General features: G+C 39.8%; 1 protein-coding gene across 4 annotated transcripts in view; it reads right to left on the reverse strand.

Annotated features, from left to right (window-relative positions):
- The window catches only part of usp28 (ubiquitin specific peptidase 28), a 24,665-nt gene continuing 10,629 nt past the window's right edge, over window positions 1–14,036 (reverse strand). For 3 of the 4 annotated variants that reach the window (XM_019363710.2, XM_019363709.2, XM_019363707.2), the window contains 19 exons: window positions 12,704–12,774; window positions 12,521–12,597; window positions 12,290–12,438; window positions 12,050–12,177; window positions 11,784–11,879; window positions 11,521–11,700; window positions 11,097–11,305; window positions 10,173–10,243; window positions 9,680–9,908; window positions 7,944–8,279; window positions 7,142–7,275; window positions 6,343–6,624; window positions 5,960–6,055; window positions 5,195–5,373; window positions 4,767–4,845; window positions 3,844–3,923; window positions 3,253–3,376; window positions 1,292–1,490; window positions 1–470 (listed from right to left, as the gene is read on the reverse strand). In XM_019363710.2, coding sequence (XP_019219255.1) covers window positions 295–470; window positions 1,292–1,490; window positions 3,253–3,376; window positions 3,844–3,923; window positions 4,767–4,845; window positions 5,195–5,373; window positions 5,960–6,055; window positions 6,343–6,624; window positions 7,142–7,275; window positions 7,944–8,279; window positions 9,680–9,908; window positions 10,173–10,243; window positions 11,097–11,305; window positions 11,521–11,700; window positions 11,784–11,879; window positions 12,050–12,177; window positions 12,290–12,438; window positions 12,521–12,597; window positions 12,704–12,774 — 2,895 coding nt within the window. In that variant the 3' untranslated portion in view covers window positions 1–294. The remainder of the gene's footprint in view (window positions 471–1,291; window positions 1,491–3,252; window positions 3,377–3,843; window positions 3,924–4,766; window positions 4,846–5,194; window positions 5,374–5,959; window positions 6,056–6,342; window positions 6,625–7,141; window positions 7,276–7,943; window positions 8,280–9,679; window positions 9,909–10,172; window positions 10,244–11,096; window positions 11,306–11,520; window positions 11,701–11,783; window positions 11,880–12,049; window positions 12,178–12,289; window positions 12,439–12,520; window positions 12,598–12,703; window positions 12,775–14,036) is intronic. The other variant, XM_019363708.2, reaches the window with a different exon arrangement.

Below are 14,036 nucleotides of genomic sequence, written 5' to 3' on the forward strand. Positions count from 1 at the left end.
GTTTGATTGTACTTTTCTGGGCCTCCGTCGTTTGTTGTCTGGTCTACAGTTGATCGATCTCGCTTCATTTGGCAGCAATAAAAGAATCTCTAAATCCCAACATCCATCATTTACCCACAGGGTTTGCTATGTGAACAAGGCAAGTGTGCAATGCAAAACAGCAGATATACTAAAATAAACAATCTGTGCTAAAACTACATGATGTCTCAGCCCTACAGTCTGTCAGTAGAGAAGAAACCATCAGTCGAGACACTTTCAGTTAAGATACACAGTTTAAAAAGAGTTGTTGGGATTTCACTTCACAATGACCACTGACGTGTTGTGGATGGATTCCATGACAGCAGCCAGGCGACTGCACAGGTCGTAGGCCTGGGTGACGTGGACTTTGGGCGGGTCTTTAAGCACTACCGTGTCAGCCGAACCGTCCAGAACTCTGGGAAGCAACTCGCCGAGCTTCACCTGCAGTGAGTCTGAACACAAAGGAAGAGCAGCAGAAATGGGTGACTTAGTTTATTGTTGATTTTCTTTATTGCAGTTTTGTTTCAATTCAAGGTTTAAATTTTAATCAGCTAGCAGCGTTACTGGTACAGTATTAAATATGTGTGTGTAATTACAGCAAAATGTGGTCTAAGGGCGCACCTACGGTACCAGGAAAGCACTTTTGAGTACACAAATTTTATACTGTATTGACTCAATATAAGTCTTTATGCCCCTGTCCCACATTCCTTTTAATTTAAATGTATTTCTAACTCTCAGACTAAGGGATCCTCATCTGCTGTATACACATAAAATATTTTTCAAGATGCACCAACATGCTGACTTAAAGTAAATTGATTACATGTGAATTTTCCATATAATTTTGTTACATAAGTCATAATGTAAAATTTAATGGAATCTGGTCAAATGAAATTTACTTTACTGGTATACATCCAGTTTACATCAAGCACATTTTCCTCAGTGATTAATTATAAAAATAAATAAACCTTTGTTTTCATATATTTCAGTTGCATTTAATTCAAAATTAATGATTTGTGTTTATTGAAAGTTAAAAAATAATTGAGTGTATTTTGACATTTTTGATGCAAACCCTACAGCAACCTAAAAGCATCCTAAAAGTCGTAAAAGTATTGCAGAAAATGCACAAAAAGCATGGCAGCAAGCCACCTTATATATTTATTTCTTTTTGATCAACTGTAATTAAAATTTCTAGCTCATCATATGAGACAGTATGTATACAGCTATAAGAATAATAGAGCTGGACGGTACAGACTGATGTACAATCTAAACTTACGATCCATGTCTCGGCCCAGGCAGCAGCACCAGTGGCTGCGGATGGCCTCCATTGCATCTCGGTCTTCCTGGGGTAAAGTCGAGTCCCGGCTCATCAGGTGAAGGCAGGGGATGACGGCCTCATCCATGATGGTAATACCCTCTTCTACTTTGGCCTCCTCACCGCTGCAAAACAGCTGCGATGCGTTCTCATTAAGTGCCTGTGTGGTGGATGACAGGACGTGTGTACAAACCCAGTTCTGAAAATGCTAGGATGCTGTGTAAATTGTTAAAAAAACAGAATAAAATGATTTGCAAATGTTATCACCCTATATTTTAGTCACAAGCACCGGAACCACTGTGTAGCCGCTCCTCTTCTTTTAACAGCAGTCTGTAAACATCTGGGACCTGAGGAGATCAGCTGCTGGACTTTTGGGAATGTTGTCTCATTTTTGTCTGATAGAGGATTCTATCTTCTCAACAGTCCCGGGCTTCCGTATTTTATATTATTAATTTCATTATGCTCCAAATGTTTTCAGCTGTTGTAAGGTCTGGACTGCAGGCCATGAAGCCATGCTGTTGCAATAGATTCAGGATGCGGTTTAGCATTGTCTTGCCGAAATATTCAAGGTCTTTCCTGAAAACGCTGTCATCTAGATGGGAGCACAAGTTGTTCTAGAACCTGTATATATCTTTCAGCACTGATGGAGCCTTTCCATATGTGTAAGCTGCCAATTCCATAGGCACTATGCAAGCTTTTACACTGAGTGCTGATGATAAGTCGGATAGTCCCTTTCCTCTTTTGTCCAGAGGATGCAGTGCCCATGACCACAGAACAGTTTTCCACTTTGGCTCAGTCCATTTTAAATGAGCTGTGACCCAGAGAAAACATCAGCCTTTCTGGATCATGTTCATATATGGCTTCCTCTGTGCGTGACAGAGCTTTAACCTGCATTTGCAGATAATATGAGGAACTGTGTTCACAGACACCAGTTTCAGGAAGTCTTCCTGAGCTCATGCAGTGATTTCCATAACAGAATCAGGCCTGATTTTATTATAGTGCTGCCCGAGGGCCTGAAGACCACAGGCATTCAGATTTTTCCAGATTTTCAGAACCTTTTCATGATATTTTTTAGTGTAGATGATAAGATATTCAAAGTCTTTGCAATTTTACATGGAGGAACATTATTCTGAAATTTTTCCACAATTGGTAGACACATTTTCTTTTTACAGATTGGTGAACCTCTTTCTGCTTTACTAATGAGAAACGCTGCCTGACTAGGCTCAGTTACCCAATCATGTAACTGACCTGTTGCCAGTTAACCTAAGTAGTGAAAATTGTTCTTCCAGCTGTTTCTTTTTAGCACCACTCACACTTCCAGTGTTTTGTTGCTTTAGTCCCAACTTTTTTGAGACGTGTTGCTGCCATCAAATTCAAAATGAGGTTGATACTAAACTATTTTAAATGTAGGGCATTTTAAAAGTAAAGGTTCAAGTGACACAATCAAAAGCTGCAAAACAGCAATTAAAGAACCGTCGTTTCCAATAAAAAAGAATAAATGAACCCGGGTTTAATAGTCACAAGTCCATATACTTTATAAAATTCAATACAATGGAGAACAAATCTACTCCTGCTCTAATACTGTCCGACTAGATTTAATACAGGCTGTAATGGGAAACTAAACCAAGCGCAGCTTATGAAAAAATTTCCTCTTTATTGTCAGAGCCTAAATATGGCACTCTTGGCCAGTCAGTCCTTCTATCCACATTTTTGGTACAAAGAAATATATTTTAGAAAATGTCAGGGGGACATGGATCATTCCCAGAGGATGGATTCTAATGATCCGCAAACATCTTATTTTAAGCAAACCAAACCTCTTATTTTTAGATAATTTTCTTTATTGGTATTTCAGACTTTATAGAGAATGATCGAGCTCAGCGATCTATCTGCAATGTGACGGAGTGGAAAATAGTCCTACTCACAGTGAGACACTTCCTCCTGTAAACAGCAATGAGAGACTTGTCCACACCACGTTTTTCTCCGTTTCGCAGCAGGGTGGCGTTGGTCTCGTAGGCGTGGGCCAGGTAATTCAGTGCCTCCCGCATCCTGCAGTACACAGAGGCAACAACTGCTGTCATATTACACAAAAAATACACTTTTTGTAAGAAAAGAAATGGTTATTTCCCACACAATGTAATCAAAATGTAAGCAAAAATATTTAGTTTTATGATCTGAAAACATATGAAAAGTATTTAAAATGAGGGTCCCTATGCTTTTAGAAATTGTTTCGTGTTATGTTACTCTAAAGTTATAGTATTCAAGGATATAGATATCTGAACTGTACTATCATTAACTATACTTTGGTATGTATATCCTGGCTTTAAATGAGTGCATCTTTACTCTATGTAAAGAACGCACAACTTAATAGGCAGTGTCAAAAGGATCAGTGATGTGTGAGATTGTTTTTTTATGTGTAACGCACGAATGAGCACACACAACCACATATTAATCTGGAAAAATGTGGTCAGACACATGCTGATCGGGTAGGGTTGTGTTGAATATTCGACACCTACTTCCCGTGCTGGTAATGCTCCAGCCCAGTCAACAGATAGACAAAGACCGTCCTGAACAGCCTGTAATCGTCATGCCATTGCTGTGAGAGAGCAAACAGAAACATCACGTAATTCACTCTTTCACACTCCCCCTGTTTTTTCCACTTGACAGTATTTGAATAAAAACTTTTATTTTGTAAAAAGAAAAAAAGAAAGAAGAAGTAAAATCAGACTGGTAGAGGCTACACAGATATAAAGACATAGAGAATATCACCAGACCTATCATTTAATCAAACACAAGTTTGGTGTTAGGTTTATGCTATATTCCTGATATAAGAAACAGTTTATTATTGCAGTCTGTGATTGGTGTCTTCACCATCCCAGCTGTCTTTCCATGCTGGAACATACATAGTTCTCATTCCAGTGTGAACAAATGTCACTGGGTTTACATGCTCCCTACTGGAATGTCAACCACGCAGACCCAAATAAACACAGATTAGGGATTTAATATACTGAACACAAACAAACTTCCTTCATAACGCTGAGATAACCATGTAATAATATTTTTATAAACATAAAATACTTAATAAAACTGACATTTGAGAGCAGTGCAGGGTGTCTATTTTTACTTTTGGATTTTTAGCCTTTTATTGCTATTAAAGCCAAGAATGAGGTGATCTGGCCACAAATCTGTTAACAGAGCCACTAATTTTCCACGGATGCTCTGCAGTGGAACAAAAATTCAACCCAGTAAAGCTACTTAACAGATGTCTGCCCCTGTTCTGTTTTGGGGGCAAGTCTCAGCTGCTGTTACAGATCACTGCCATATTGCATCATGGACCTAATGACATTTTTTCATCAAATATCTGTTTGAAAATTATACTAATTTCTGTATTTGCATATTTATGATGTTACATTTCATCCATTCAGCCTAGAGACGGTACCATGTATTCTTCCATGTCCATGTCTTCTGGCTTAATAAGACGAAGTTTGGCCCGGGCTTCTCTCATGATACTGATGGCTCTGTAAGTACCAAAAATGATAAATGAAGTTTAACAGCAAATGCATGGGAAGGAGAAGATACTCTCAAGTTACAGCTCTGAACTCTGGACACTAGATGGCACAATATGCATGCTATATATTCTACTGTATTTTTAGTTACCGTTCTGCTTTGAGTAAAAACCTTCTTTCCAGCCACAGTATTACACTCCTATTCCTGTATACACACACACACACTACAACCTTGAAATGCCTCTGTCTTATGTTAGTTCATTTATAAAGTGTTTTATTTTAAATTGGGGTAATCTAGGATAAAATTCATCTGTGTTCCAATTTTTTTGGCCACTCCGACACACTCAAGGACTGTGTGCACCTCTCATCAAAACTGAGGTTGCGGTCAGTAAACTGCTCAAGCAGCGTCCTCTCAATGACACGCTTGGGTGCCTTGTTCTGGAAGAAGTAGACCAGAGCGTGCTGCAGACGTGCATCCTCCTGTGGTGTAGTCTCCTCTTGGGAGAGCTCATACAAGCGGGAATACTCTTCATGGAAAGCCTGAAAGAACCACGGGAAATTTTAATGTTTTTAATGCTTTATTTAATTAATTGTACACTTTAAACCTCAGTATGACTTATACAGGGACCGAACATTTCACAAGTTAAGGTATTTTCTTTGTTGTTTAAAATCTAGGGAATATGGGGATTTCATGACTTTAGTGACAAAGTTAAAATACACGTCTTGCTATTGATATTAATCTTTTTAAATATGAAACACTGCGCTTCATAGAAGTTCTTTATCAAATACAGAAAGAATACTTCAAGAGGCTTCTCACCCTGCAACGTGAATCTTGCTTCCCGAGCTTATTGCAAGAGAACCCCCAGTTTAAGATAAAAGGAATTCCTTCAGGGATTAACTTCTAGCTAAGAAGTCCCATAAAATGCGCATTTTTGTGTTTGTGTGGATTTTTAATAAAACTGTCGCGCAAAGAGATAAAAACTGCAATTACAGCACGGGTTGATCCAAGGACAGTTTACGAGTATCTGGGTCTAAAGAACTAAATCAGTCATACAGCTTTTACAGATTTTTTGGAATTTAGGGTTGATGTGAGATGAAAAGAACATCAGTATCCCTAAAAAAATACCTTGATGAGGCCAGCCTCAGGACCCTCCTTATCAAAAATTTGTCTGGCCTTGGCTATGGCTAGAATGACACCTTGCATAGCTGGAGTTAGCATCATCTGGGAAATGACATGACAATGTAGAGAAAAAAGAGAATGATTGCACCATGAAATGATAGATAATTACTCCAAAGAGTAAAGAAAGAAAAAAACATATATGACATACATGATATATGACCCACAACCTACTGTATCTCTTTAAATCTCATACATACCATCAATGTTTACATTAACCCTACATTTGATCATTTAGCTTATATTTGTGTCCACTGACTAGGAAAGCTATCAGCTGCAAGTATGTAATTATAGCTGCTTAAATCACACTCCATTAAGACATTAGGCCTTACCTCTTCATTGTATCCATCAGCATCCGCCCTCACCATGATCCGGCCCACATTGGGGATCTCCACTTCTGAGACCTCATTCTCAGTCTGTCGTGGTCTGGCTGGAACCTCCTGCTGCTGCTGCTGCTCCTCACTGCTTTGCTCTGCGATAGGTTCAGGAGCCTCTCCAGAAGCCTGGGGCTCTTCTTCAGCTTCAGAGACAAGGCCGGCCACCTCCGGGTCATCCTTCTCTATGTGGATGTCAGATGGTGTCTGATTGCAAAGCTCTACATCAGGGCCAGGAATCTGACAGAGAAAGTTTTCAGATAGAACACGTTATTATATTCTCTTCTATCGGCGTATGCTTTCACAGCTTTTGAGGGTCTTGTCAGCATACCAGTAAGCTCTGGAAGTCTAGTACCTGGCTTGAACAGTGTGTCTCAAAGTGCTAATTTACAGTACTTTGCAATTCTAACAACAAATGTATTCAATGAGAAACATGGTGAGAAATATTGTGATTCAGAATGGTTATCTGCATTCAACAAAAGCGGGCTATCTGGGTCAGCAAAAACAGTTATGTTTATATTATGATCACAACAAAAAGTGCAAAAACTACTTCAAATAACTACTTGTTATCTGTACACTAATCTAAATAAGTCTCTAAATAAGCTCTACATAAGTCCTGAAGGGTCATCACCATGCTAACTGGGGAAATCTGATCGCTGACCCAGATGGACGCACTTTATTTTTGTGGCCTAGAATTTCTGACCCATATTCAACATGGGTAGGGAATGATAGGGCGAGGTGTCATGTACTTGTTCACCTGATTCTGCAGCTCCTTCTCATCTGAATCAGAGCTCTGGCTGACTCCCGTGGTGTCAGTGACTGTTGGAGTGCTGGTATCACCTGGCTGGCAGCCAGGGCCCTCTGGTGGTGGGGGAGATAAATCTGTTTGCGCTACGGTCAAAAAAAAAAAAAAGACAGGCTGTGAGTCTACATGTGTCTTTTGCAAAGAAGAACTGCTAAATATATAATTAGATTACTGGATATATTCTAATCTCATCTGGTATTAGAGTCCCTACCTAGAAGGTCTGAGCAATGATACAGTCTATTCGTCCAGCCTGAGGGCAGACTTCTGTCTAGAGTTAAGAAAGCTCTGCAGTAACAAGTGTTGATTACATTTTTGATGGGCTCTTGTTACACAGCAAATAAAACTACATTGGAGGGAGGTGATTTTGTTGGAGAGAGTGATAACTGACACCTGCTTAATTGGACAAAGAAGTGCAATCAACTAGTTCAATATTTCATGTAGAATTAGATTTTCCTCTATTGAGAATTGCTTATCCTTGCTAATCATATTTTGGGTCCATACTGTTTTTAAATACAATACCTACTGCTGTCTTTGGGTTCCTTAGGCTAAAGCTTGAACAGATATATAATACTTTATGTTTTAATCTGCTTCTTAAGTCTCATCCTGTATATATTGGGCTCCTCAAAGAGGTTCAAGATTTGACTGAACTGGTTTAGTTGTGTGAACAGAATTACAATGAATACATCTCCACATTATCTAGAGTGGTGATGAAATATTTTATGTCATTCTTACTTCTTCAGGCATCACTACAGACCTTCTGGCTCTTTTCTGAGATCAGGTTCTGGCTCTTTCTCTGCTTCTGGGTCTGGCTGTGGCTCTGGAGCAACTCCTTCATCCACCTCTTCAGTGGAGGGTCCTGACTGTGGTGCTGGCTCAACAGGTGACTGCTGTATATTATCCAGACTGGGACTTGTGGGCTCTGCAGAGGCGGTGGACTCTTCCTGCGGGGTTGCCGTCTGGCAGAACTGCTCCTCCCATTCGCTGAGCTCCTGCTGGAACCAGCGGTTATCTTCGTGGACATAGCGCCTGAGGATGGGTGGCAGAGAGTCCATGCCATGGAGCACCTGGCCCGTCTCATCATCTGTGTCTTCTGGGTGGGATGCAAGACATTTTTAGTTAGGAAATCAGGAAATAATCATTTATTATCATTTTAATGCCTTTCAAGTAATTCCATTTGAATTCATGCATATTAATATCCATTGTACAAATAGGTATTTTAATATGTTACTATACTTAAAATGTTTGCATAGAAAAGTGTTTAATACTGTTCTAGTTTCTAGTATTATAGAACAGCATCTCCATATCAGGTAAGCTAAGAATGTTATATTACAAAAACTTTTGCCACTACTGGGTGAAATCCATATAATTTATAAATAAATTGTTTTCATTTCGGTTTCCTTTATCTTTACTGAATTTCACTACATAAGTTCAAGTTACGGGAAAAAAACGCATATTTTGTGATCCTTAATGTTGCTTAACACTTACATAAGTACGTACATAAGTGATGCTGTCTATCTAGTGATGCGTCCTCTCACATACAAGGTCTTGAATATTTTAAAGACGTCATAGCACTGTATCACCCCGACAGACTCACTCAGCAGTTCTCAGACTGCTGGCTTACTCGTGGTGACTACAGTATTTATAAGCAGAATGGTCCCTCTTCCGTGGAACCAGCTTCCAGTTTAGCTTCAGGAAACAGACAACCCCGCTACTTTTGAGATTAGTTAGGGCTGGATCAGGTGACTTTAAAAAAACATCTTTTAGTTACACTACAACAGACCTATGCTGCTGGGGGACTTGCAATGAAGCACAGAGTGTTCTTCCTTCTTCACTAACCATCCTTTCACTCTTCTTTCACTCTCCATGTATTCATGCACCCTCACAGCATCTCTTTTGTCCTGTCTCCCCCTCCTCTCACCTCTAGCCCCTCTCTAAGTCTGCTTCTGCCTGAGGTTTCTTCCTGTTAAAAGGGAGTTTTTCCTTCCCACTGTCGCTAAGTGCTTATATCCATCATCTTACAATATAAAGCACCTTGAAGCGACTATTGTTGAACTGAACTGAATACTGGAATGAGGAATTCTTGACGAACCCTGTTTATAATGATATGCTGAGCATGTTGTTTCATAATAACAATGTGAATTTAAAATTCACTTGAATTTGTTAAATGAAATGTACTTGTTTGGTATACATTTATAAATCTATAAAGTGATAAATCTTTGTTTAAAAATATATATATTTCAGTTGAATTGAGCTGAATGGTACACCTCCCCTTGTTGGCTACACTATGGTGATGCTTTGGTTTCTGCTCAGGTGTTTGATAGCCTTCTTCTCTTGAATATTACGTTGGACGAAGGAATCTTTGCATCGGAGAGAGCAGCTGAAACCTCTGAACTGCCTCTTTGCATCAAGTAAACGGAGAACGCTCTGCAAAAATTGCTTTCATTCCTCTCATTTCCTCTTAAAAATAAAATAACTGAAAGGTAGGTGTACCTGTGATGAGCTGAGGTAGCCTGTCGTCAATGTACATTAGGCAGTAGGCACTTGCGTTGGTCATGCCTCCAAAGGAGTCTCGCTCCAGCTCATCCCACGATGACTCAGTGACACTTATGTCATTGTACTTCAGCCAGCGCTGGTTAGTATGGTCATAGATGTAAGCCCAGTAATGACCAGCTGATGCCTGGCCTTCATGGACAAGCACTGCATGGAGTCTGTAGGGGGCCTAAGAGTAACACAAGAGATGTGCGGAAATAACGCTGGAATCCAGCCTCCCAACTTAATATCAGCTGTTCTCCATGAACTGCAACATTACCTTCAGTTGACCTGTTCTTATTTGTGTTCTGTTGTCCTGTTTACATTACACTATTTTCTGTTTCTCTGTAGATATCAGTAAAGTTTAATCTAATCTCAGCTCATTCACTTTCTACAGCTTCAGATGTAAAATATGTAATTGAATTGCTAAATTAGGTGAGTGTTCAGGCCTTACCTGGCAGAGACTGTTGTCTGAGTACATGCCCTCGAGCGTCTGAGTGAGCCTGTCAATGCTGGCCTTTAGTTCTGGCAAACAAGCAAAAAATAAACACAGACGCTGAAAGGAAATGATTTTCACAACTGTTGGAGCAAAAATAAGTCAATCTGAATAATACTAATTTGCATGCTTGCATAGCTGTCCTACATTTTATATGATATGTGCCATAATGGGAAAGTTGAGAGAGCCGGGCAAATGTCTATCACCCGTATTCAAAGAAATATGACTCATCTTGACATTTAACATATTCTGATGCATTGTCTGCGCCTGAGTGAGTCACAGTCAGCAGAAGAACATTGGCTCTATTTTTGTGCAGGTGCACAGCTCTGTGCCAGTACACTTTTTGTTCTTTACTCACCTGCAGCACTTATATCTAATGAAATGTATTTTATTCCACTGAAGATGGTGAATAAGTGTAGCAGACCAAGTGTCATTGGAAAGCGTGGGGCTCATTGCAATTTCACTGTCAAGGCTACCCACATTAATGCATCATCATCATCTGCTGTTTCCAGTTTGGCAGCAGTTTTATTAAAGCATATCTTTAAGCACAGTGTTTTTATTACTGGGTGTTCAAGTGAGTTTATATAATGTGGAATATGCCAGACAAGGTAACAAACCCAAGGGGATTTATGACCCCACTCTACTCTATGCATGTTTGGGTTTTATACTATGCAGCTTGACTGTTTTGGTTTGCTCACTCTGAACTTATCAACCCTCAAGCAAGGCACCAAAAGACAAATCGTTTGCAGCTTAACAACTGAAAACATAACACAAAGTAAGCTGAAGGATATTATGATTTCATATGATGCTTACAAACCAATATAACTAAATCTTTAAGGTAATATCAATGTGGGTATAAAAAGAGAATTATCATTAGCATACCATTTATGTCATTCTCCACTTCAGTCCTCCAACGCTGAAGACAGGTTTTAGCAAAGTGCAGCTCTTCTTCTGTGATGCTGTGAGGGGCTGGGTGTGGTGGGCAGTCAATGGGTTGTCGGCACTGAGTGAAGGGCTTGTATATGGGGGTCCTCTGGCAACTGGAAACACTGGAACCCAGGCTCTCTGATGAAACTGATTCTCCGGGATCACTAAAGAAGGCAAGAACAACGACACAGCAGTTGCAAGCATGTCAGGATGTCCCATTTAAAGAGAGGACTACAGGAGGACTGTGTGGAAACACACTAACTGAGAATAAATTAAATCTATTAAAAGATGATTTCATTTTCGAGATCCCACTTGTGGCCTCGGTGAGTATAATCCTGTTGCTATAAACAAGAAGAGTAGAGTTGAAAAAGGTAAACACCTGCTTTCTTTGGCAATGGCTTCACTGAGGGGGGCACTTGGAGGAGTCGGTGACGATGCGGCCTGTCTCGAGTCTTCAGCTGGGGAAACGCTAGTCGGCTTGGTGGTAGCAAACTCCAGCACAAACTGGAGCATGTCAGCTAGAGGGTACTTTGTAGGTCCCGAGCCATAGTTTTTATAACTGCAAGTAAAGAAAGCAGATAATTAGATGGAGATTTGATCTTTAAAAAAAAAAGAATAAAACAACATTTTCAAGTCACTTACCACTCAAGTTTCTGTTGAAGGACTGCCAGTTGCTCCTTTAGTTTCTTTACTTCTCCTCTCCTCTCATGGGTCTGCTCAATGTTTTTGTGAAGATATCTGTAACCAAAAAAACAAGACAATTCCCACAATTAAAAATGTGGCAAAGTTATACTGAAATATTTACACCATACACACATCATAAAATACCAACGGAATAAAACTGGATGACCATTCTGGTCTTATCAACAAGCCTAGTCTGGAACCACCCTCCTCTGTTTTAAACTCACCTGTCCATATAAATGATTTGAGGAAACTCCAGTTTCTTATGTATCTTCTCAGGGCGCCCAAGCTGGGTGTTGAATTCAAATCTCGAAAGTTCAAATGTCAAGACTGGTGGTAGCTTTTTGAACCATCTCTGAAAACATGAATAAATAAAGAGTTTCTTAGCAGATCATTAAATTTCACAAACTCTGGCCGAGCATGCTGCACATAGAGAGATTAAATTTGAAGTTTATCAAATTCTTCACCTCACGTCCAGATGTGACATGATGCTCTGAATGTACCGACTCAATCTCCTTCTCAACCATAGCACCTTCTAAGCATTCATCAAGATTGTTGAAGCCATTGACTTGCAGGGGGTACTGGCCAAACTGCTCAATATTATATACCGTCTTACCTGAGAAAAAAATCACATAGATACCAGAGGATGACTGAAAATCATATTGATGACAACACCAATAAAAAAACCAAACTCATACCCTCGTGTCTTCTTTCTGTCACAAAGGTACCATAGAAGAGCTGGACCATGGGGTTATGTTGTTTATCTTCTGCATTTCTAAAAGTAAAACATGGCATTATTTTAAATTAATTTAGCAAGCAGAAGTGCACTAAAGATGACAATGACTAAACATGCTTCTGGGTGCCATCAGCTTAAAACTTACTTTCCACTGGCAGCCAGCTGAAATGCATCCTCGAGCCAGTCAAGCAGTTTGTGGGAAAACTCACTGACATCCTAAAAGGGACACATTTCAAAAAGGGCAATTTACTTGTCTGAGTCATTTCTTTAATTGTCTTTCTGTTATGTGCTTTTTCGGTACTCTGTCTCTGATGTATAAAGACCTAATGAAGAGCTGTCTAAGAACTAAAGGGACTGCTGAGCATTAGTATGTGCTGAATCTACATAAACATATAAACAACAAATGGGAAGGTTAAATATTATTACATTTGCATGACAATCTTCACTGAAAGTTTAATAAAGAAAAAAAGTGTTTTAGCTCTTAATTAAAATCTTAATAAAAGATCAACTTGTTTCAGTATCATCTCATGGTCTTCCCCAGTGAATGGAGCTTGTCTAAGTGTATGACCACCTGTTGTATGGCCACTGGGAAGTCTTAAACCAAGACTAAATGATGACCAGGTGTGCATAGCACTACCTCTGGCATGCTGAACACTTGAACTCAGTCAGCCATGTCAGCTAAATCTTCAGCTGATTCCCTTCTGTGAATTTTACTGGGAAAAAAAATTCTCAAATGGGCATCCTATTTAAACAGTTTCAGCCTGCTTATAATCTCACCGTCCGCTTCATTAGGTACACCTTGCTAGTGCTGGAATGGACATTATACTGCCCTCATAACTGCCTTAATTTTTATGGCATAGATTCAACAAGGTGCTGGAAATGACATGATAGCATCACAAAGTTGCTGCACATTTGTAGACTGCACAACCGTGACGAGCATCTCCTGTTTAGTCACATCACAAAGGTGCTCTATTGGATTGATATCTGGTGAACGTGGAGCCCAAATGAGTACAGTGAACTCACTGTCATGTCACAAAACGAGTCTGAGATGATCTGAGCTTTGTGGCATGGTGCGTTATCCTGCTGGAAATAGCTATCAGACGATGGTCTAAAGGGATGGGCCTGGTTGGCAACAAGTGATAGGCTGAGGCATTTAAACAATGCTCAGTTGGTACTATGGGCCCAAACGTGCCATAAAATATCCACCACACCATTACAACACCACCACTGACCTGAACCATTGAGTCGAGGCAGGGTGGATCTGTGCTTTCATGTTGTTTACACCAAATTATGACCCCATTATCCAAATGTTGCAGCAGAAATCAAGAGTCAGCAGACCAGGCAACATTTTTGCTATCTTCTATTGTCCAATTTTGGTGAGTATATAAAAACTGTGGCCTCAGTTTCCTGTTCTTAGCTGACAGAAGTCATACCTGGTGTTAGCATATTGTGCATTCAGAGATGCTCTTCTGCATACC

Source organism: Oreochromis niloticus, linkage group LG10 (genome assembly GCF_001858045.2).
Source record: "Oreochromis niloticus isolate F11D_XX linkage group LG10, O_niloticus_UMD_NMBU, whole genome shotgun sequence".
NCBI classification, from domain to species: Eukaryota; Metazoa; Chordata; class Actinopteri; order Cichliformes; family Cichlidae; genus Oreochromis; species Oreochromis niloticus.